The 22,898-nt window shown below is 42.8% G+C and overlaps 2 protein-coding genes across 2 annotated transcripts; one reads left to right on the top strand and one right to left on the bottom strand.

The window, feature by feature from the left end:
- Positions 1-493: 493 nt before the first annotated feature.
- Positions 494-811, bottom strand: BJ212DRAFT_1287466 (uncharacterized protein; the record flags this gene model as incomplete). Its single annotated transcript, XM_041331990.1, has 1 exon — positions 494-811. A coding segment is annotated over one exon (318 nt), but the record flags the coding sequence as incomplete, so codon positions are not given.
- Positions 812-16,038: 15,227 nt separating this feature from the next.
- Positions 16,039-16,507, top strand: BJ212DRAFT_1305337 (uncharacterized protein; the record flags this gene model as incomplete). Its single annotated transcript, XM_041333749.1, has 3 exons — positions 16,039-16,118; positions 16,142-16,317; positions 16,374-16,507. 3 exons carry the CDS (start codon positions 16,039-16,041, stop codon positions 16,505-16,507), a joined length of 390 nt encoding a protein of 129 aa, XP_041185855.1.
- Positions 16,508-22,898: the final 6,391 nt, after the last annotated feature.

The following is a 22,898-nucleotide window of genomic DNA, read 5'->3' as shown; positions in this document are numbered from 1 at the left end:
TCGGCAGTCTCCGTCCGGCTGTGTGCGGATCCGTGTGTGTCAGTTATCAACGTTGTGTCATACAATGAGCTCATTTTTAATAAACTTATAGGACTTGTTACAATATTCCCAAAGTTCAAACATGTCAATTTAGTAATCTCCCAGCCTGGCCTCAGCTTTGTGTAGCTGCAGATGGTTTGGGCTTTTGCCTATCCTTCTCATGTATGGCATTATATCTGCACATTTAATATGTGCACATTGCACACCCATGTGTGCTGTCCCCCACACTGCACATCTTGTCAATAGAGCCTCCACATTTGATTCAACCCTTCCCCACACTATGCATATTCACAGATTGAAAGTTTTGTCTATACATTTATGTTCAAAACCTGTATCAACCCAACACTACTAGATAAGTTTCACAATTATGATTTCATGCTTGCAACATGTTTTAAATAAGACTCAGGCTTGCCACATGTTTGAGATAAAGTAAAGGTACTAAACATGACTGAAACTATGGCTTGAAAACCAACTTTACAACTAGAAGATGACAAGCTTCAGAGATAAAATGTTCAGCATGATGGAAGGCAGCTCCTTGATCCAGGAGCTTGAACATCAGCTCTTTGCAACCCTCACTAACCTGTCCAAACTTCAGTTCCTTGAAGCACTTGACAGCATCACTATATGGCTGTGGATTCCTGCCATTGAGAAGGAACTGGCCCATTCCATTCCACCAAATACCATGCCAATCCTCATTGCAAGCTGTTGGGTCTTGACAATTATGTGAGTGCATCAATATTTTTGGCTCCTCTGCAGCTATGATCCAATGATGGTGATTGAGTGCCACTTAAATGTAAACAATGTTCAAAAATACCTCAATTCCCATTAGCTCCCAGTGTGTGTGTGTGTGTGATTTCTGAAATTGATGTTTCTGCCAGTTGTTGGAAAGTAAAAGGAAAGATAGAGCAGACATGGTATTTGATGGCCAGGTTGATCAACTGAGCTGGATAGAAGTGGAAACATGCAGTAAATATACAGTGCACAACAAATTCTCATGCATGGCAGCATTGATACATGTCACAAAAGTGAAGGAATCTTGAGAGCTCATTGTTAGTATATGAGCCAGTGCACACCCTACAAACAGTTCAATGGGTTGATACTAATAAGAAGCATGAACAACATATTGACCTACCTTCCAAAGGTATGTTCAAGAAACAGTTTGAATGTCTCCCAGGACAGTCCATTGAGGTGAATGGGCCTATCATTACTCATTCCATCCAGTTCTACTTGTCCATTCTCTGTGGTAGTAAATATGTCATGAAATACATTGGAAGATGTCAACAAAATTGATCTGCAGAGTCTGTACAGCATATTCTTGACCTTGGACCAGCACAATAACTTTCAAACAAGGAATGATTTGATAAATGTGTTAAGAACCAAGTTGCTCAAAGTGTTACAGTCACGTCTACCCCTATTCATTTTCCCTCTTCTCTTGTGTATTATGTCATGACCGCACCTTATTGCGCCATCACTAGACTAGTCTCTTGCCATATCTGTATTACATCACAATCGCCATTGCCATTGCTAGATGACTCAGCCTTATCTTTGACTCATTCTTATCTTTGACTCACTCTTATCTCTGACTCATCGTGCCCGCCCTAAAAGCAGTTACTTACTATATATACTCAGTCATGTACTCAGTAGATCTTCACTTTAATCTACTAGGTCTTCACCTGAACTTCCTTCACTTAGGATCTCCAATCCTAAGTTGTCTAAACATTGATATTCAAGTTGAAGACACTCTCTTCGGCTTGTCTTAAGAAACCTTGCATTTGTGAGGCCTTGATTCAACCTCAGATGTTGCTCTTATCGAGTATCTGTTGTTGCGACTATCCTAGTTCATAACAAAAGATTAAAGTCACTATTGACCCTCTCCATCAGAGAGGTCCAGTCCTTAACATAGCAACCAAGTATGGCAGAGAGAGACGATACATCCCCTGCAACAGACACATCACTAGACCAGAACGCTCAGGATGTCCACCGTCACCAACACCCCAGAACTTAAAGCTGGAGCTCCTTCCACTTACAATGGAAGCCCTCAACAGGCTTTGCGTTGGTTGTATGCGATTAAGGCATATTTTGCACTTAACGCTACGATTTATAATACCGATGAAAAGAAGGTTATCACCACCCTCGTGTATATGACTGAAGATAGTGCCATGGGCTGGGCACTCACCTTCTATACCAAAGTCAATAACTCCTCCTCCAAGTCTTATGGAACTTTCACAAACTTTGAAACCAAGATCAAGGAAGCCTTCATACCGGCTGACGCCATCAGCACTGCCATGAACAAACTCCGAACTCTGAAACAGATGGGCGACCTTACCTCCTATATTGCCAGTTTTAAGACCCTTGCTGCACAAGCCTCCGTAAAGCAAGACGCCGTCTTAATCACATTTTTCAACGATGGGTTAAAGAAAGGGATCGTCAATTCCATCTTCCAGATGGAAACCATCCCTACAGACTTTGACAAATATGTTGCCACAGCTGTTAGGCTTGACAGCAACTACCAGAGAGGTGCTGCATTCCGACAGAACCATCATACTACCACCAAACCAACAGGACAACACTACATGCCTAGACCATCCATTGATCAGCATGATCCGAATGCCATGGAGGTAGATCGGCTCACTGAAGCAGAAAGAAGTGACCATATGAAGAGAGGATTATGCTTCACGTGCCACCAGAAGGGGCACATGACTAGAGCGTGCCCACAGAAGAGGAAGACCCCTGTTTGTCGAGAAGAAATAGAAGATGATGACCAGGAAGACAAAGATACAACAATCTGTCATCTCGCTGAGGATTTTTTGATGTGGAAGACTGGATTGACATCAGTATCTTCTGATGTACCTATCAGACTTGTACAAAGTATTGGAATCAGAAAGGAACTTCGCATTCCCATTTTCCTCATCTCCAAAACTCATCTGAAAATTGTTGAAACAACAGCTGTTGTTGACTCCAGCGCCACTGGAACATTTATTTCTGAAGAATTTGTCAAAATCCACAGAATTTGGACGCATAAACTCACCAAACCATTCCGAGTCACGACTGCAGATGGAAGCTACGCCAGAGGAGGCGCAATTACTCGCTATTGCATCCTCATTGTGAAAATAGATGAACGATCCATGATTGGGAAATTTAATATCACACAGCTTGGTCGTCATGATCAGATTTTACTCAGAATTCCCTGGCTACACGCCATGGATCCAGTAATTTGATGGAAAGCAGAAACATTGGAGCTCTCCAGAACCAAGAAAAGCGATCAAATTGAGAAGAGATTGATACCAAGTGAAAGAGGAATGGTCTACCACCCCTTTTCAAGAAACTCGCAAAGGGCGACCCAAAATCTGAACCAATCCCAGTCAAAGTGCTGCCAAAAGTGCCTCAAGCTACCATTAAGGAGATCCCGGATGAAGAAGCACCTCCGATGCTCCCTAACCTTGATCCTATCCCTGACGATGATGATGAATCTTTCGATATGAAAGATGATGTATGGACAACGGATTATGCACCACCCGTACGCGAAATCGCTACATACCATCTTGAAGACAATGAATTTTTGGTTGAGTACCCCATTGACGCTTCCAAGCTTTGGGTGATCACCAACATCTCTTTGGATACCCCTTTAACAAAGGATGGTACTAGCTTTGCAGAACAACGACCCATGGTCAAGCCTTTGTCACGACCAGCAGAATATGTCAAGACCAGTAATAAAGCACAACAATTTGTGCTTGCCGTCGGACTTGAACAGAAGAAGAAATCATTCGAAGAGCTTGTCCCTTCTTATCTTCATGATTTTGCCGACATCTTCGCAAAAGACGGTCTCAACCAATTACCGCCCGAATGACCTGGTATAGATCATCGTATTGAAATTAAACCCAGCTTTATTCCCAAAATGTCCAAGGTGTACCCATTATCAGAAGTAGAGCGCACAGCAGTCAAAGCTTTCATTGATGAAAATATGAAGAAAGGTTTCATTTTGGAATTGAAATCACCGCAAGTGAGCAGTTTCTTCTTCATAGGAAAGAAAAGTGGGGACCTTCGCCCCTGTCAAGATTACCGGTACATTAATGAATGGACGGTTAAAAACGCCTACCCACTCCCCCTACTGCTTTCCCTGGTCACTCGGTTGCATGGTACCAAATATTTCACAAAGATGGATGTCTGTTTGGGATATAACAACATCCGTATCCACCCCAATGATAGATGGAAAGCCACTTTTACCACAGAGTATGGTCTCTTTGAGCCAAACGTCATGTTCTTTGGTCTTTGCAATTCTCCCACCACCTTCCAAGCATATATGAACCGAATGTTCCAACAGGAGATCAATGAAGGATGGCTCATCATATACATGGACGATATTTTGATCTTTTCCAATGACCTCACCTCCCATTGCAAACAAACCCAGCGTATCCTAGAAAGGATTCGTCAGGAGAAACTCTTCCTCAAACCCGAAAAATGCACCTTCGATGCCCAGGAGGTAGAATATTTAGGAATGATCATCCATCCCGGGTGCGTGGCAATGGACGTTGCCAAAACCAACGGTATTCGTGATTGGCCTGCTCACACTACAGTAAAAGAAGTCCGGTCATTTTTGGGATTCTGCAACTTCTATTGAAACTTCATTTCCCATTATTCCAACATCGCCAGACCCCTGATAGACCTCACCAGGAAAGACATCAGATTCCTTTGGTCAGAACAATGCACATCTGCCTTCTCCACCCTGAAAGAATGCTTCCTAAAGCAACCGGTTCTCCGAAACCCTGATCCAAGCAGGCAATTTGCGGTAGCTACCGATGCATCACTTGTTGCTACTGGCGCGGTGTTGCTACAGACTGACGAGAATGGTGTTTATCATCCATGTGGATACTTGTCACAGACATTGAACCCTGCAGAGCGCAACTACCAGATTTTTGATTGTGAACTCCTTGCTGTTATCTGTGCTCTAACCAAATGGCGTCATTACTTGGAGGGCAACCCTCATCCCATCATTGTTTTCACGGACCACAAAAATCTGTTGTATTTTAGGACTGCTCAGAAATTGACCTGATGACAGGCTCGATGGCAGTTGATTTTATCCTGCTATGACATTGAACTCCATCATGTCGCTGGAACCAAACTTGTCGCCCCTGATACACTTTCCCGCCGCCCTGACCATGGCGTAGACTCCCCTGATGATAATACCAATGAAACCCTTCTTCCTGACTCTATGTTCATCTGCCTCCTTGATGTTGAACTGATGACCTCTCTCGCAAACCCTGATCCCTCCGACCCCGACCCCATCTTCAAATCTGCATCTGGCACCCTGGATGGCCTTTCTCTTCCTCCCATGAAATCTGCTCTTGCAGATTGGACGATTAAGGATGATATTCTTTACTTTCAAGACCACGCTTACGTCCGCCCTGCCAGCCGGCATCTTATTCTGGAACATTGTCATGATCATCCTACCACCAGTCACCCCGGGCATTTTAAAACAGAAGAACTGGTCAAACGGGACTTTTGGTGGCCCTCTATGGGTACCTATATCCGTAAATATGTTGAAGGTTGTGCCCTCTGTCAGCAGATGAAATCCAATACCCATCTGGTCACCTCCCCCCTCGTCCTGATACCATCCGTCACTACAGTACCTTTCGCCCAGCTCTCTGTTGATCTCATCACCAATCTTCCCCCCTGCACAGGCTTTGACTCTGTCATGGTCGTGGTAGACCATGGCCTTATGAAGGGGGTAATTCTTATCCCATGTACTAAAACCATTACCTCTGAAGGGGTCACCAAGAAATTTTTCAAATATGTTTACCATCGATTTGGCTTGCACAAGAAAGTTATTTCCAATCATGGACCACAATTCGTGTCGAAATTCTCGAAAGCCCTTGCCAAGCTCTTGAAATATGATAAAGCCGCATCCACTGCTTATCATCCCCAAACTGATGGCCAGACTGAACATCTCAATCAGGAACTCGAAACATACCTTAGAATCTACTGCAGGAATAACCCTGAAAACTGGGTGGAGCATCTTCCTATGGCAGAATTTGTGCACAACCACTGAAAACACAACTCTCGCAACGCCTCACCATTCTTCCTAATGATGGGATATGAACCAAGAGCCCTTCCCCATACACTTCCTGACTCTACCGTCCCTGCAGCAGAAGACAGACTTCACTCGCTCCAGAAATCCAGAGAAGAAGCACTCTCCTGCCATAACCTTGCGATGCAATGAATGGCGGAACAAACCCATGGACAGAAGTATCACCCATGGAAAGTAGGAGATAAGGTTTGGTTATTGGGAAAAAATCTCATCACACAGTTACCATCACGAAAACTTGCACCCAAGCGATACGGCCCTTTCCCTGTCACCGCCGTTCTCTCCCCCATCACTTTCACACTCCAATTACCATCACAATGGAAAGTTCACCCCACATTCCACGCTTCTGAACTATCATCCTATCATGAAACAGAGATTCATGGTCCGAACTTCCATGACCCACCCCTGGACGTCATTGATAATGAAGAAGAATATGAAATTGATGCAATCTTGTTGCACAAAGGGACAGGTAAATGAAGACACTATCTAGTGTCCTGGAAAGGATACTCTTCTGCTAGTAATGAATGGATCCCAGAAGAAAACCTTAGCAATGCCGCCGATGCCCTTGTTGCATATAAAAGGGCTCACCGATTATGAATTCAGAAACCATGTCTCTTGAACGTCTATGCCTCTGCATCCAACACATAGAAGAACTCACTGCTGCTATGAACACCGTAGCTGAAGGAAACACCCACCCATTGTCCCTCCTTGATTATCAGACCGCAACTGCCATCAACCTCGCCAACAATGCATCCTCACCACCGATTTCCCCACCATCATCCAACTCCACGCTCACCACTGACTCTACCCTTACTGACTACTTCTCAATTATTGACCAAGTCAAAACCAGTGCCCTCTTTGAATCCGCCCTCACGTCCCAGCAATACGCTATAGAAATTGACCGTCTTTTAGGAGAAAGAGGGGTGATATCTAGTGGACTTATCATTAGAATCATCAGAGATGCCAGCCTCATCGAGCACACCGCCAACCTCCTTGATGACGAATGCCACAAGACCATTTTCCACCACCTTCATATATGCATTCGTAATACTGCAATCCGTTTGTTGCCTGATGATACTAGAGATGCTATCAGAGAGGCTATTCACATCGTCACGGAGCAGATCACTCTTGACCCAGTCGCGCGCCCTCCTTCCCCGCATATTGCCATTCCAGTCCCACCGCCGGTCCCTGCAGCAACTCCCATGAAGCACCAGGATGATAATATCCCTCCTATTGCTGTACTTGACATACCAGCTTCTCCATCTCCTACCCCTGTCACGCCCACCACATGCAGATACCCCATCCGACGCAGATCCTCCCATATTGCCGCCAAGCAAGCCACGTCTGTTTCCCCATGTAAAATGCTCAAACGATCCAGATCCCCTTCTCCCTCAGACCAGTCCACCTCCATCACAATCATAAAAATGCCACCAGTCAATAATGTTGTATGTCGTAACTGTCGCACCGCTGGGCATCGTCACAAGAATTGTCCTGCATACCACTGCCAGGTCTGCAAAGAGTATGCACCCAGCCATCTATCGGTCTCCTGCAGAGAGTTGAAAGGGGAAGTGGTCATCCCAATGGTATGGACTGACGCTGGTTTCTATGAAGCTCTTGCTCGCTGGGAGATTGAGCAGGATGCTATCTACCATGCTGCTGAGTTAGCTGATAGGTCGCTCCCTATCACTGAAGAGCAGAACAACTTGCTCAACTCAAACTATGACGCCGACCCTATTTACTGGGCTAACCAAGATGACTGAAGTCGGTGACTTTGTTCCTAAACGAGGGGTAATGTTACAGTCACATCTACCCCTATTCATTTTCCCTCTTCTCTTGTGTATTATGTCATGACCGCACCTTATTGCGCCATCACTAGACTAGTCTCTTGCCATATCTGTATTACATCACAATCGCCATTGCCGTCGCTAGATGACTCAGCCTTATCTTTGACTCATTCTTATCTTTGACTCACTCTTATCTCTGACTCATCGCGCCCGCCCTAAAAGCAGTTACTTACTATATATACTCAGTCATGTACTCAGTAGATCTTCACTTTAATCTACTAGGTCTTCACCTGAACTTCCTTCACTTAGGATCTCCAATCCTAAGTTGTCTAGACATTGATATTCAAGTTGAAGACACTCTCTTCGACTTGTCTTAAGAAACCTTGCATTTGTGAGGCCTTGATTCAACCTCAGATGTTGCTCTTATCGAGTATCTGTTGTTGCGACTATCCTAGTTCATAACACAAAGGAGAGAGAGACTGACTCAGAGGAGCTTGGCCTCAGCTCATACACTGTGCCCCTTACCTGAGTATGTGCCCTTCATTTCATATGAGGTCTGATGATGGTCCAACGAAGTCCAGAGGACTTCTGGAGGCTGGCTACTCTGGTGGAGTGCTAGAGGACTTCCGGAGGAGCATGGGAGAGTTCTGGAGGGACACAGGAAGTGTTCAGGAGAGTTCCAACTGCTGTCATATCCCACAATCTGGACCCACATTCCATCATATTCCCATGCCTTCTAAGCCTATGTCTAGATCCCACTTCATATCCAACTCATTCCCAGATCCCCTTCCACTGTGTGCTCCACACCTCAGCAGGATTGACTATGCTCTGGATTTACCCCTGAGCTCCAGACCATTGGATCTCTACTGCTAGCCTGAACCATAACCCCCTGTCCCATCCACCCTATGTACACTCCATCCAGCAAGACATCTGGACTTCACCTCATCTTGGATTCCAGACTCTATCCACCTTCTCATATCCCAGTCCTGTATTCACCTTGTCTTCCAGATCCCCAGATCTCTGGACCTATTCCCACCCTCTGTCCAATATCCTGTGCCTATCCCCATTTAGGCATTCTCTGCCTTCTGGCTTTTGGTTACCTCTCGTTCCATCTTGCTTATTGATCCTTGTATGAGTCTTCATCTCCAAGTTCATTTAGTTATGTTCCATCTTACTTACTAATGTGTTTCCACATGCTCATACATAGCCTTGCTCCTTTGCTTACTGATCCCCTCAGATATTGTTCAGTATATAACCCCTGTAGATACTCCTGTAGTTCCTTAGTTTGAATATCAACTTAGACTTGCCCAATCCTCTCTCAGACTTTGGTCCACCTAAGTCTGTCCTACTCATCAGGCCTAGGGATTGATTCCCTAGGCTGGAGCTTTGCCTTTCTGGCACTTACCCTCTTTCCAGACTTAGGTCCAATCCCTGTTCTCTCTGACTCTACCTTAGAGTAGTCTACCTCTGTTTGCTTCTACATTGGATTTCACCTGATGTAGCTCCTATTCCTTCTGGACTTCCAGACCTCCTGTCCTTTGGATGTTCCGCCCTCTGTACCTTTGGATGTTCTGTTACCTTGCAGTGGGAACTCTCCTGAACACTTCCTGCATTCCTCCGGAACTCTCCCGCACTCCTCCAGAAGTCCTCTAGCACTCCACCAGAGTAGCCAGCCTCTGGAAGTCCTCTGGACTTCGTCAGACCATCATTGGACCTCATATGAAATGAAGGGCACATACTCAGGTAAGGGGCACAGTGTATGAGCTGAGGCCAAGCCCCTCTGAGTCAGTCTCTCTCCCCTTTGAGCAACATGGTTCTTAACAACTGCAAGGTAATACTTCTACAGGAAACAGGATGGAAGGATAGGAGGTCTGAAGGTCCAGAGAACAGGAGGACAGGAGGGCAGGATGACAGAGGACAGAAGGACAGGATGTCTGGAGGTACAAAGAACAGGATGTCCAAAGGTACAGAGGGCAGGATGTCCAAAGGTACAGAGGGCAGGATGTCCAAAGGTACAGAGGGCAGGATGTCCAAAGGTACAGAGGGCAGGATGTCCAAAGGACAGGAGGATAGGACATCTGAGGGTTAGGATGACAGAACATCCAAAGGACAGGATGCCTGGAGGTACAAGGGATGGGAGGTCCGGAGGTCCAGAAGGAATAGGGGCTACATCGGACCAAGTCCAATGTAGAAGCAAACAGAGGTAGACTACCCTAAGGTAGAGTCAGAGAGAACAGGGATTGGACCTAAGTCTGGAAAGAGGGTAAGTGCCAGAAAGGCAAAGCTCCAGCCTAGGGAATCAATCCCTAGGCCTGATGAGTAGGACAGACTTAGGTGGACTAAAGTCTGAGAGAGGATTGGGCAAGTCTAAGTTGATAGAACAGGATCTAAGATGATATTCAAACTAAGGAAACTACAGGAGTATCTACAGGGGTTATATACTGGAGAATACCTGGGGGGATCAGTAAGCAAAGGAGCAGGGCTATGTACGAGCATGTGGAAATACATTAGTAAGTAAGATGGAACATAACTAAATGAACTCAGAGATGAAGACTCGTACAAGGATCAATAAGCAAGATGGAACAGGAGGTAACCAAAAGCCGGAAGGCAGAGAATGCCTAAATGGGGATAGGCACAGGATATCGGACAGAGGATGAGAATAGGTCCGGAGTTAATATCCAGAGGTCTGGAGATCTGGGGATCTGGAAGACAAGGTGGATACAGGACCTGTTACAATTGTACTTAACCCCTATCCTTTATTTTCCATCCATCACATGTGTATTACATCATGACCGCGCCTTAGTCGCACCATCACTAGACCTCTTACGTTTTTAGCATTATATTACGCCATGACCGCTGCCGCCGTCGCTAGGCGACTCATCCCTTATCTCTGACTCATCTTGATGACATCGTCTTATCTCTGACTCGTTCTGATGACGCATACATACCTGCCCTAAAGTAGGCTACGACCATATAAGCTCGGTTCTGTACTTAGCAGATCTTCACTTTAATCTACTAGGTTTTACCTGAACTATCCTTTGCTTAGGACCCCCAATCCTAAGTCATCTGATAACCAATATTCAAGTCAGAGACACTCTCTCCGACTTGTCTTAAGAAGCCTTACATTCGTGAGGTCTTGATCCGACTTCAGACGTTACTCTTATCGAGTATCTGTCATCGCGCCCATCCTAGTTCGCCGTAACAGGACCAGGATATGAGAAGGTGGATAGAGTCTGGAATCCAAGATGAGGTGAAGTCCAGATGTCTTGCTGGATGGAGTGTACATAGGGTGGATGGGACAGGGGATTATGGTTCAGGCTAGCAGTGGAGATCCAATGGTCTGGAGCTCAGGGGTAAATCCAGAGCATAGTCAATCCTGCTGAGGTGTGGAGCACACAGTGGAAGGGGATCTGGGAATGAGTTGGATATGAAGTGGGGTCTGGACATAGGCTCAGAAGGCATGGGAATATGATGGAATGTGGGTCTGGATTGTGGGATATGACAAAATGGAAAAACCCCACCTGAAAAATATGACTTGAAGCATGAAAGTAATAGATTGGGTGTCAGGTTGGTACATTACTTTCAGACATGATAATATTGGCAAGAAGTCAGACATTGGGCCTTGAATCATGCCTACTTCATTGAATTGTGTTGGGTTTCTCATGCTCTGTGGTATAGTGCCAACATTGAACTCATTGCAATTATTGCTGTCATGCCTATGATACTACCAGAGGTTTTTCCTCAATTTCCATCTCATGCAGTGACTCAGGCTCCATTGTCAGCAAACTTTCTCACTGCACATGATACACTGTCAGATATCCACCAGCATGCCTTTCAGATTCTAAATCAAGAAGATGCTGATCCCCTTCAGCTTATGTTTCATATAGAAACACTATCTGGAGATGCTGTACCTCTCCTAGAAGCACTTGCATGGAATCCCCAAGGAAATGAGATGTGTGATTGGCTATCTTATGCAGCAAATGTGCTGGGGGAGCTCTCAGCACAGTTATCATTGTTTCAATACAATACTGTTACAAACTAGGATAGTTCTAACAACAGACAACTTGATAAGAGTCAGGACCCCTGTTGAGATTCTATGCCTCATGATAAGCAAGATGTTCAAGGTAAGCTAAGATGGAGAGAGTGTCTCTGACTTAAAGTATGATCTAGACGACTTAAGATTGGTGGTCTTAAGTGAAGGATGTTCCAGGTAAAACCTAGTAAGATTAAAGTAAAGAACTACACAGTGATAAGTCACATATTTATTAGGAATAGTGAAGGGAAGTTTAGGGCAGGCATGAATAGGTGAAGCTACGAGCATATGCCTAATAAGGATGGAGCAACAATGTCAGAAGTACAAGAAAGGAAACAGGACATGTAGCAAGACATGTAGATGGCATCTAATGGTAGCATGAGTGACACACAACATAATACAGTAAATGTAAAGTGATTCAGATAGAAACAATAGATGATGAGAAAGCAGAAAAAGTACAGCAGGGCAGGGCATATCATAACAAATACTCAAAACTGGTAGTTCACACTCTTGACTCCCTCAATTTTAATAGTTATTGATTTTGCAATGAAGTATGGACAAGGATGTGGTGTTCCTTCAACCAGTAACATTATTGCGCACAAATTGTGCAGGTTGCCTGAAAAAAATCATTGATATTGAATTCCTTGCTGAAGCACTGTCAAATTCATGATATTAACCTAACAGAATTGGCCAAGACATTAGGAATCCACAGGAATACTCTGTGACTCTATATGAAAGCCCATGGAATCACACAAAGGTACTCTGAACTCACTAATGCTGACTTTGATATCCTCATTGGCAAGTTCAAAAAAAAGTAACTGGATTCAGGCATTAGATATATAATCGGGTTTCTTTGCAGATATGGTCTCTGAGTATAACATCAATGAGTTGCAGAATCACTTTGTAGAGTGGATGGCTTGGGTCAGGTGTTACAAGACCATCAAGTCAAATGCAGGTGAAAATACCATGTGAAGTGGCCCAATGCTCTGTGGCACATAGATGGGCATCATAAACTGATTCAATGGGGAATTGTGATTCATGGATTTATTGATGGGTTTTGCAGAACAGTCTGACTCAGTCTAATGTGTCTTGTTTGTATTTGATTCTGATGTCTAGTCTTGTCAGATAACTGGACTCAAAGCAAGTAATAACAACTACTCTACTACTGTTTTAGATCTTTTTGAACATTCAATATGAGAATTTGGGATACCCTCTTGTGTATGAGGAGATTGTGGTGGAGAGAACCTTGATGTTGTGACTTATATGATAATGAAACATGGACCATGCCAAGCATCATTCATGTGGGGATCATGAGTTATACTACTTAATTATGTTGATTCACCATATTACATGCTAATTCTGAGTACCAGTTCTACCCATAATTCATGACTTGAGTATTTGTGGGTTGAGGTAGGCACCCAGTTTGCTTCAAGATGGAGAGCATTTTTTACTCAACTTGAGAACTACCATGGACTTTGCCCTGACATCCCTAGTCATATTTGGCTACTTCAAACACTATTTCTTGGCAAAATCAGTCAAGATTGCTCAGATTTCCAAGTGAAATGGAATTGTCATCCAATAAGTGGTCCAGATACAAACAATAAGAGTCTGAAGGTAAGATCACAGACACATTATTGATGTAACTATGATATTGACACATTATCAAAACAGGATTTATGTTTTTTAGGGCAGGTACAATTCAGCATATATCGAGACAACTGTGAAGGGATACATCCTGATGTAATTGAAGAATATTATGGGGTCTATGGCCATGTTGCAACTTGACAGTGACACCAGACCGGAGCAGGACATCCCATGGATGAAGAAGACAGTGATGATGGTGAGGGATCTCAAGATATAGTACAGGTGGTCAATAACCAGCAAAGAGACCATGTCCACCATGAAGCCATCAGTGTTCCATTGCAAAGGAGCCCTTTTGTCAATGAAGGAACATACTGGCAATTTTCTGCCACTCTCACTGAAGTTGTAGCCAAAGACATAACACCACATCATTGCAGGCTGGCTGCAGACAATGCAGATGAGTGGGAAGGTAATGAATACCTGGTTTTTGAGACTATTTCCATTGGTTACCATTGCTTGGTGAATTGATATGGTTTAAGCAAGCAAAGCTATGGTGCTAAGTGTTAGTGGTGTTGTCATATTTTTTAGCTGTTGGTAGAGAGTGATGAGACTTACCTGGTACTACTTGAATAATACTTGAATGAGATGTGTCACATAGTCCAACTGGTGGTGATCTCAGAACTAGCTTAAATAGACATGATCACTAGACTTGATAACTCACTTCAGGTCATTTCCACTGATTCCTCTTGAAGTCACAGTCTTTCTGCACCCTCTTCCACTTGCTGCAGTATCACTGTAGTGGCATGGATCCTGCCAGTGAGAGCAACAAAGGTATCTTTTGTAGAAGTATCATGGCTAACAGTTAACCATGTGACTGTGAGGAATTTTTTGCTCAGTCACAGGACAAGGGTCATTGTGTGGAGTGTGGCCATGGCCATAGCAAGCACCCTTGCAAGGTATCAGGCTACAAACCAGAAGTTATTCAAGATGAATCTTGCCCAAGTTTGTCAGCTGCCATCAAGGACATATTCAATTGAGTAGCTGGTGGCAGGACTGTCAATGAAAAGTCATCCACCATGAAGTGAGGGAGCTTCTCATGCAGTGCTGCCCAGGAAGAGGCCATATTGACATTATCTTTGTTACACTTAACAATGAATACCTTGCTCAAGTCTACCAAGAGACAAGCTTAGTATTGCTAAGGTCAAGATAGGGAATACATGAGTGTAACTATGTGTATATATATGAGTATTCAGGCAGAGCTCTAATGTAGCTAGCCAATGATATAATGTTATGTAAGATCATACAATAGAATGTGATGGAACACTAAAGAACATATGATGTCATCTGTGATAAGGTGAATGTTAAGGTTGTGTGCTCAAGGGGGTCGGATCACAAGGGCTTGGCCTCAGCTCATACACTGTGTCCCTTTCCCAAGTATGTGCCCTTAATTTCCGGGGGCTAGAACAGTCGTCTGGAGTTTCCAGGATTTGACTAGGGCAGATAACGGATGTCTGGATCTGAAACGTGAGATAAATCTGATGGACGTCCGGATGTTACCTGGGCAAGCGGATAAGACTAATCTGGATGAAGTCCAGACTAGAAACTAACAGAGGATGGACTACTTTTAAGGTAGAGTCGGAAATGTAGTCTAGGATGCAATCCTAAGACTCAGAATATGACAAGAGACTTATCTCAAGTCCGGAGGACACAGGAATGAGCAGGAACTAAGATGATATTCGAACTGGAGTATTTCTGAGAGTTACAGGAGGTTTATATACTGTAGGTATCATATAGGAATCAGTCAGCAAACATAAAGGCTATGTATGAAGCATATGCAGAGTCTATTAGTAAGTAGGATGGATCACAAATAATGAATGCTGGAAATGAAATGTATGTAATGGATCAATAATCAAAAGGGAAACATGGTTAACCAGAGTCCAGAGACAGGGGCAGTCTAAATGGAGTTGGGCACTGATATAGGGTTTGGATTCCAGAAGGGAGATAAAGATAGATCAGATCATTTGAGATCCGGATCTTGGATCCAGATATCCGGAGAAGCAGATTTAGAGTTGAGAGTCTGGAATGGCATATGACAGTGAAGTTGTGAAGGTGTGAAAGGTGACATCGTGAAAAGGTGAAGGTACTAGGGAGAACCATAACAATCTTCTACTCAGCTTGCTGGTTACAATAAATTGGCCAAGGGTCCAGCACCATCAGCTGGCTTGCGAAAGGTATGAGATACACTGACAGCTAGTTCAAAAATTTACTTGATAACTTCTAGGATCACAAAGAAATGAACCCCATCAGGGCATTGACCTGACAATGACATAGCATTATAAAGCTTTATCTAATATAAAATTCATATAATCTCTATCATAATTGCAGTTAGCCTCACAAAGCTATAGATAGGAGGACTCTGATGGGGAAAACCACCAAAGATACAATTATGATACATATTGCAAACATCTGCCATCCTTGACAAAATTTTATAATGCCAGGCTGCTTCAAACAAAACTGCCATGGAATTGCCAAAAGTCTTAACATTGACACTCATTTTATCATTTTATATATCAAATCAAATTTTAATTGGGGTTGGGATGTACATATGTGGTATTAATACAGGAGAGAAGAGAGACATAGTAGAACAGAAGTTAGAAAGATAGAGGCATGTCAGTTACCTGCCAAGAGAGAGAGAGAGAGAGAGAGAGAGAGAGAGAAAGAACCATCAGGAAAGGCTAGGGAGGACCAGAGAAGGTCAGGGAGGAGAAGGGCCAGGGAGGAGCCAGGAAGGGCCAGAGGTGTGTGTTTTTTTTTTTAACAATTAGTTAATGCTTCATATGATATTGCTTGTCAGTGGCAGAGAAGCCAGGAAGGGCCATGAGGGAGAACCAGGGAGGAGGAGGGCCAGGGAGGACCAGGAAGAAGGAGGACCAAGAAGAAGGGCCAGGAAGGAGGGCCAGAAGAGGTGCACAGTTAGAGTGTGGATGAGATGAGAGAAGACAAGTCTCGAAAATATGAACCACAACTTACACAAGCATCATGTGACATGGCTCCTGTAGTGCAATGTCATGCAAGCAGTGGTAGTAAAGACCAATTGGTGGAAACTTGTTGATACAATTACAAGACATGATATATCTACATCAGAATGTTGGTTCTTTTGCAATACTTGTTCATTTAATACCAATATGTCATACTCATTATCAACTTTATATAATTCAGTGGATTTTTTATTTGATTTTACCAACTAAATTTAAGAAAAACAAGTCTGTGCCAATGTTCTGATGGCCAAGACACATCAAGGTGATATGTCTGATATAGTCATATCTTAATTCATATATGTGTGGTACCATGATAATGATATCTAAGGCTAAAACATGACATGTAATAATGATTATTGATTACCAATTATATCTGGTCATACCAACTTCAGGTTGATTTCCTGATGCCCATACCTAGCAAGTCAAGTGCACTAGAACACTGCCTCTAGTAGTATCACAGTGGCAAATACTGTGTTTGGAGTTGCATCAATTGCTATACTAACCTGTGGTGTCAATGTCAGTCAAGCTGTACCCTCAATGGATTAAACTAATACTATATCATTTGACAGAGGAATGATCTCATCAGGGAAACCAAAGCCCCAAGCAAGGGCAGCCAAAATGAGATACAGGCCATGAGGAACCATAGGTGCTACCTTAACCAGCAATTTAGAGTCAAAACTGGATGGTCATATTCAAAGATCACCAGTAACCTATGTACCTGGTTTCCAAAGGTCTTCAAATACCTGGATATGCAAGTTGAGAAGTGAACATCACAATCATGGCCCAGCCAAGAAGAGACACCTGTTTGGCACCTCCTGAACAAGTCTGGACTGGCATTGATGGTTGTCAATATTGCATTTCCAACTGGAAGTGACCTCACAAAATATAAGGGATGAGAAAAAGCCAGCCCCAGTGAATGTTATCTCTGGTTTGGTAGGTTCATGTGTATTTGCTTCAACATTTATGTGCCAACAAATCCAATTATCAGTAACAAGGAATTGGATCCCTGACAATGTTTATGAATCTTGGAAAATGCAGCCTGTCATTGTGGGTTCAGATTCTGAACATGATGGCAGTGACCAGCTTTTGTCTGATATGGACAGTTCAGCTGTTGATAAGTTGGACAATGAGCTCACAAGTTCCTTGATGGAATTGGATCTGACTAATGTTGAAGTCAAGGACTTAGACCCCAAAGGTAAAATGAAGGTTAGATCACTGAAAAGTACCAATCACAGTGAGTGTTTAGTTATTCAAATTATACTAATTGTGCATGTCTTACTTGTCTGTTTCACAGTGAAAAGTGTCCTTTCTCCCAACCAGTCACTATCAGATATGAAGTGAGTGGCTCAAAATAAACTAAAGAAAGGTTCATCACTCCACCTATTTTCTCAGATACTTGATGATATGTATTTGATGGTCAGAATTAGCATATGACACTAGCTTTCTGCTATTTTTGATAGACTTGGCAAGTCCAAATTCTCAATTCCCCTTGTCAATCCAGCCTGCTCAATCCAGTGGCTTTTGTAAGTTCACTATTCCATTGGCTGATTACTTATTAACCATTATCAGCAGAGATGATGTCATTTCACAGTCAGGTACATGCTGGTGCTGCTGCCAGTGTATAACTCAAGGATGAACTGTCATCTCCACCTGAATTTGTGTCAGTCAGTGAGGCTAATGTCTTCTGGCACAATAAAACAGAAGACAATAACCCCTTCACTCTGGAACACATCAATCCATGGGACTCTCATTATACTATGATTCAGAACCCTGCTAACTTTCTCATTTGAGTTGCCATACTGGTCTCCTTTGAGCTACAGACAGCTGTACTAATTTTATTTCTTGTTCTTCCTTGTGCTTTGCAGTACATACTGTTAATCTCATCCAACACTTGTCATATCACCCATCCTATACTCCTACCTTGCATCCTCACAATGCACTAGCTAATGATATGTTGCAATCACATGCATGATTTCACTTGTTACTTCACACTTTTTGAAATGTGTCAAGTTACAGTTGGAAACCCCAGTTGAAAGCTGAATGCTGGTTTACAGCACAGTATTCACTTATAAGGTGTGATTCTAACAGAATGCCACCTTGCAGAACCATGCCTCCTGTTCCTTTGTCACAGTGCAACAATAGCTGGCAGCCTCAGCCAAAACTTTCTAGACCATTCAGAGGGTCATCTCAAGTGAATTTCAAGAGGGACTGTATAACAATTCTTGTGGAAAGTCCAGCCACTGCTGTTGCTATGAAGTCAGCTTCAAGCCTGGCAGTAACAAATGAGCCTCAGTCAATACCAGACTCACCGAAGCCAGAAAATATCAAAAATGGGGAATCAAAGATACAAGATCTTGGTATGTTTGTTGCAATCTACAGACCATGTAATTCATTTTCTTGAGCTCTGTAGGCCTGTGTGAACTGATTATCAGTAGAATATGGAATGGTAGTGATGGACCTGAACTTGAGGTATGAGAAGCTTCCTGTTTCTTATCTTTCTCAGGCTGATTGCCAGGGTAGGTCTTCTTAAATGTTTCAGAAGAAGATTATATGTATGTTTTGGATGTTATTGGATCTGATTGCAAAGTGGTTCGCAAGTGAGTCTTTCTGGTCCTTTTCAAATTGAAGCTGATCTTGTAGTTTGCTTCAGACTGTCATATACCCCCCACCTTCAAAAACTCATTGCCACCCTGCCTTCACTAATTTATGAAGCAAACCTGGTGCCTTTGTGCACTGCAATGGGGATTGTCATCACTTCTCTCACCATCCCTGAAGACTTTGAGGTTTTCTTACCCATCCACATGGTGTGTATGGTAGATGCGCCCACTACATCAGATCTACCTCCCAACAAGAGATACCAGCTTGGAATACCAGACTTAGTACTGATGCTTCAGACCTGTGATGACAATATCCTTCCATTATGGCTGTTTGAGGTGTCTATTTCTGAGACCTCCAAAAGTGCCATCGAGAAGCTGCAGACCTATGGTAATCAGAATGAGAATATCATAGCTGCCACCCACATTAGTATCATTGAAGGCCAGAAACATGATTCACCCATGTATGAATGGGGCCCTGAGAAGGAGCTTGATCAGAGGGGGGTTCAGATTAAGGACTTGGCACACTTGGAAGATGGTAGAGTTATGTTGCTCTCTCATACATGGTTTCACCCAATAACAGTTACCATCACCACATGGGTCCACCCTCATAACAAGCAATTGGACTTGAATATTTGTTAGTGTGCATATTATGCCACCATGGTACATAATCCTTTTGGTTTGTCCAACATTAACACTAACTATTCACATTAACAGGTACTCTACCCTTATCGAGACAATCAGGGATTAGGGAAAGTTGAACACATATTCCAATGCATGCTAGAGAGAGTCTGCAATAAGGTTGTCAGCCATTTGCAGATTGAGCATGCATATATGTGACCAAGCACTCATGTAAGCATGAAGTACTATCTACTGATCATTGTGATTCATGATTTTAAGGCCCTCACTTGATGTTGTGAGAAACTGGTCCCCACCAAGTAAGCTACTTGATTGGGACATATGTCACAGGAACCTTTGGGAAGTGGCAAAGCAGACAGGATTTGATAGGTACTGCCCATGGCACAGCAAATTCCTCAAGCATGTTGCTGATGAAGAGGAGCATGTCCCCAGCACTGGAATGAGCAAGAGAGTGAAGCATGCTTAGTATGTGTTATGTAAATTTTTAATCTATTTAGCTTTCAAAGTGTACTACATTGTGTTGCACATTTTGCCAATGTTGTTTGAACAATGACCTGTACTGTATGCTTCTTATACCACTCCCAGCTCAGTCATGATTGTCACTTTATATTCTTGAACATTGATACAACCTCTGGCATCTGATTTCAAACATGGTGAGCCTAAGTCTTATTTAAAACATGTTGCAGGCCTAAAATAATAATTGTGAAACTTATCTAGTAGTATTGGGTTGATACAGGTTTTGAACATGAATGTATAGACAAAACTCTCAATCTTTGAAAACATGTAGTGCAGAGAAGGGTTGAATCAAATACAGAGGCTCTATTGATGAGACATGCAGTGCAGGGGACAGCATGCATGGGTGCACAATGTGCATATATTAAATGTGCAGATATAATGCCATACTTATGTACCAGGTTGACCCATCCTCTATTGAAAGTGCTACATTTTTGTGCTTGCCTGTCAGTGTACTCAACCAGTTTTCTTGTCCTCTATCAAAAGTGCTACATTTCTGTGCTCACCTGCCAATGGATTCTGAAGACTAGAATGAAAAGTAAGTTTCAGCAGATGGGAACAAATAGTATAGATTGAATGTACCTAGAACAACAAGTACAGTAGCTCAAAAAAATGTTCCAATATTTGTGGGTTTTCACATAACTGCTCCACTGTGAGTCAGGGTGTGAAAACATGACCAAGCTACAGGGAGGTATCAGAATGCTCTGCTTCTTTACTTTGTCTTTGTTCCATATAGTGTAGGAATCCAATGTTATCCTGTGAAGACATGGACATTTTAATTTGGTGACTCATTGGGACACTTTTTGACTTTGACTTTGACCAATACAATCTCTATAATTCTAATACTTGGTGTTTCCTCCTGTTGTTCTAATCACTTCTGCCACTCTTATAGACATGCTCTTTATTAATTCCTAGCATTACCCATTAGTAATCTTCCCCCACCATGCTGCAACTCCCTCCCATAGCTGAAATAGCCCCTATGAAGGATCTTGATACATTGCAAGTAATGTCCTAAGCAATTTCCAGAGCTGTTCAATGGGGTTGAGGTCTGAAGACTATACTTGCTATTATAGAACAGTAATATCATAGTTTCAAACCATTTGGTAGCTGACTTGGAGTATGCCTGAGATCATCATCCTATTAGAAGATAGTGTCTTCTTCATCAATTTCTCATTTCTGCATGCTTCTAAGCAGACCCTCCTCCAAAATTGAGATGTACTGCTTTGCACTTATCCTTTCCTCCAACTCACAGAGAATCCCTACTCTATTCCACCTTGTATAGCCCTATACCATCAAGTTTTCTCCTCTAAATTTGAGTGTTTCCTTGACTTCTCTTTGTCCCAGGAATTTTTCTGCCTTTTTCCATACATATTCCTGGCCATTTGACTCCATCCTATTGGTTTTTGTTTCATCTGAACAGATAACTCTATTCCAGTCCTCAAAGTCCAATACTGGTACTTTAGAACAAAGGCTAGTCTCCTCCCTCTATTGGCTGAAGATAGAAGAAGCTTTTCTTCTTGATTATAGCTTTAAGGGTGGCTGCCTAGAACATTCCTGACTATTTGAGTGGAGACAGTGGTGTGGATGATGGACTAAATGAATTTGATGGCTTGAGTAGCATTAGTAGCCTCCCTAATTAAAATATGATATGCAAGAGATCTTTTACCATATGGTGTGAGCTTAAAGGGGTGATATAATTTGATATTTTCCTTATTTGGAATGGCCTTTTTATGACTCTAGCAATAGTATTCCTGCTAGTCCTACACTTGCAAATAGTGGTATGAGTGATGCTCCTGCTCTATCTTTAGGCTCTAGCACTGGCAAGTACTCATATTCACAAATGACTCATGGTCATTCAGCTTCCTCTTTCACCATGTAGACTTTGGTTTCACAGATGATGAAGCTAGAATCAGATAAGAAGCCAAAGCTATTAATAGGTAGTAGCAAGACATACCCAAGTGTGAGCAAGAAGAATATTCAGGACACTGCCAACACAGCTGTGCTAATAAACCTTTGAGGCACCATCAACCACCTTTTAGATTTGTTGAATATGAGTTTTAGCAGTGCTACTGATGAGCTTTGTGTGGTTGAGCATAGGTCATGCATACTGAATCTCATTCAGTTGACCACAGAGATTTGGGTAGACGATAAAGTACTTTCTCTGCATGTACACATGACAGATCCAGTGGCATGTGATATAATTATAAATGATAATGATCCTGAGCTGCATATTATATTTTTATGATCAATGGTCATTCATGCTAGACAGGAGGACCCTACTCTGTAGCTCTAACTTTTGTTTACTCATTTCTTATTTGTAGGCTAAACTGTAGCCCTATGTCATATCCACATATCTGGATCTCAGATCCAATCCATATCTCATCTCAGATCCAATCCACATCTTATCTCCCTCCAACATCTCATCATCCAATCTACCACTCATCCGGTCTGGTCCACAATTCATCCAAATCCACAATCAGTGCTCATCTCCTTTTGGTAATCCCCTAACTCTGGTATTTTGGTTATCTATATATCCATCTTACTCACTGATCCATTACCTATGCTTCATTTCTATTTCATTATTTGTGATCCATT

This window comes from Suillus subaureus (genome assembly GCF_016647635.1).
Source record: "Suillus subaureus strain MN1 chromosome Unknown BJ212scaffold_119, whole genome shotgun sequence".
Taxonomy (NCBI): Eukaryota; Fungi; Basidiomycota; class Agaricomycetes; order Boletales; family Suillaceae; genus Suillus; species Suillus subaureus.
The sequence above is the reverse complement of the archived record's forward strand: the minus strand, read 5'-3'. Positions and strand labels throughout refer to the sequence as shown.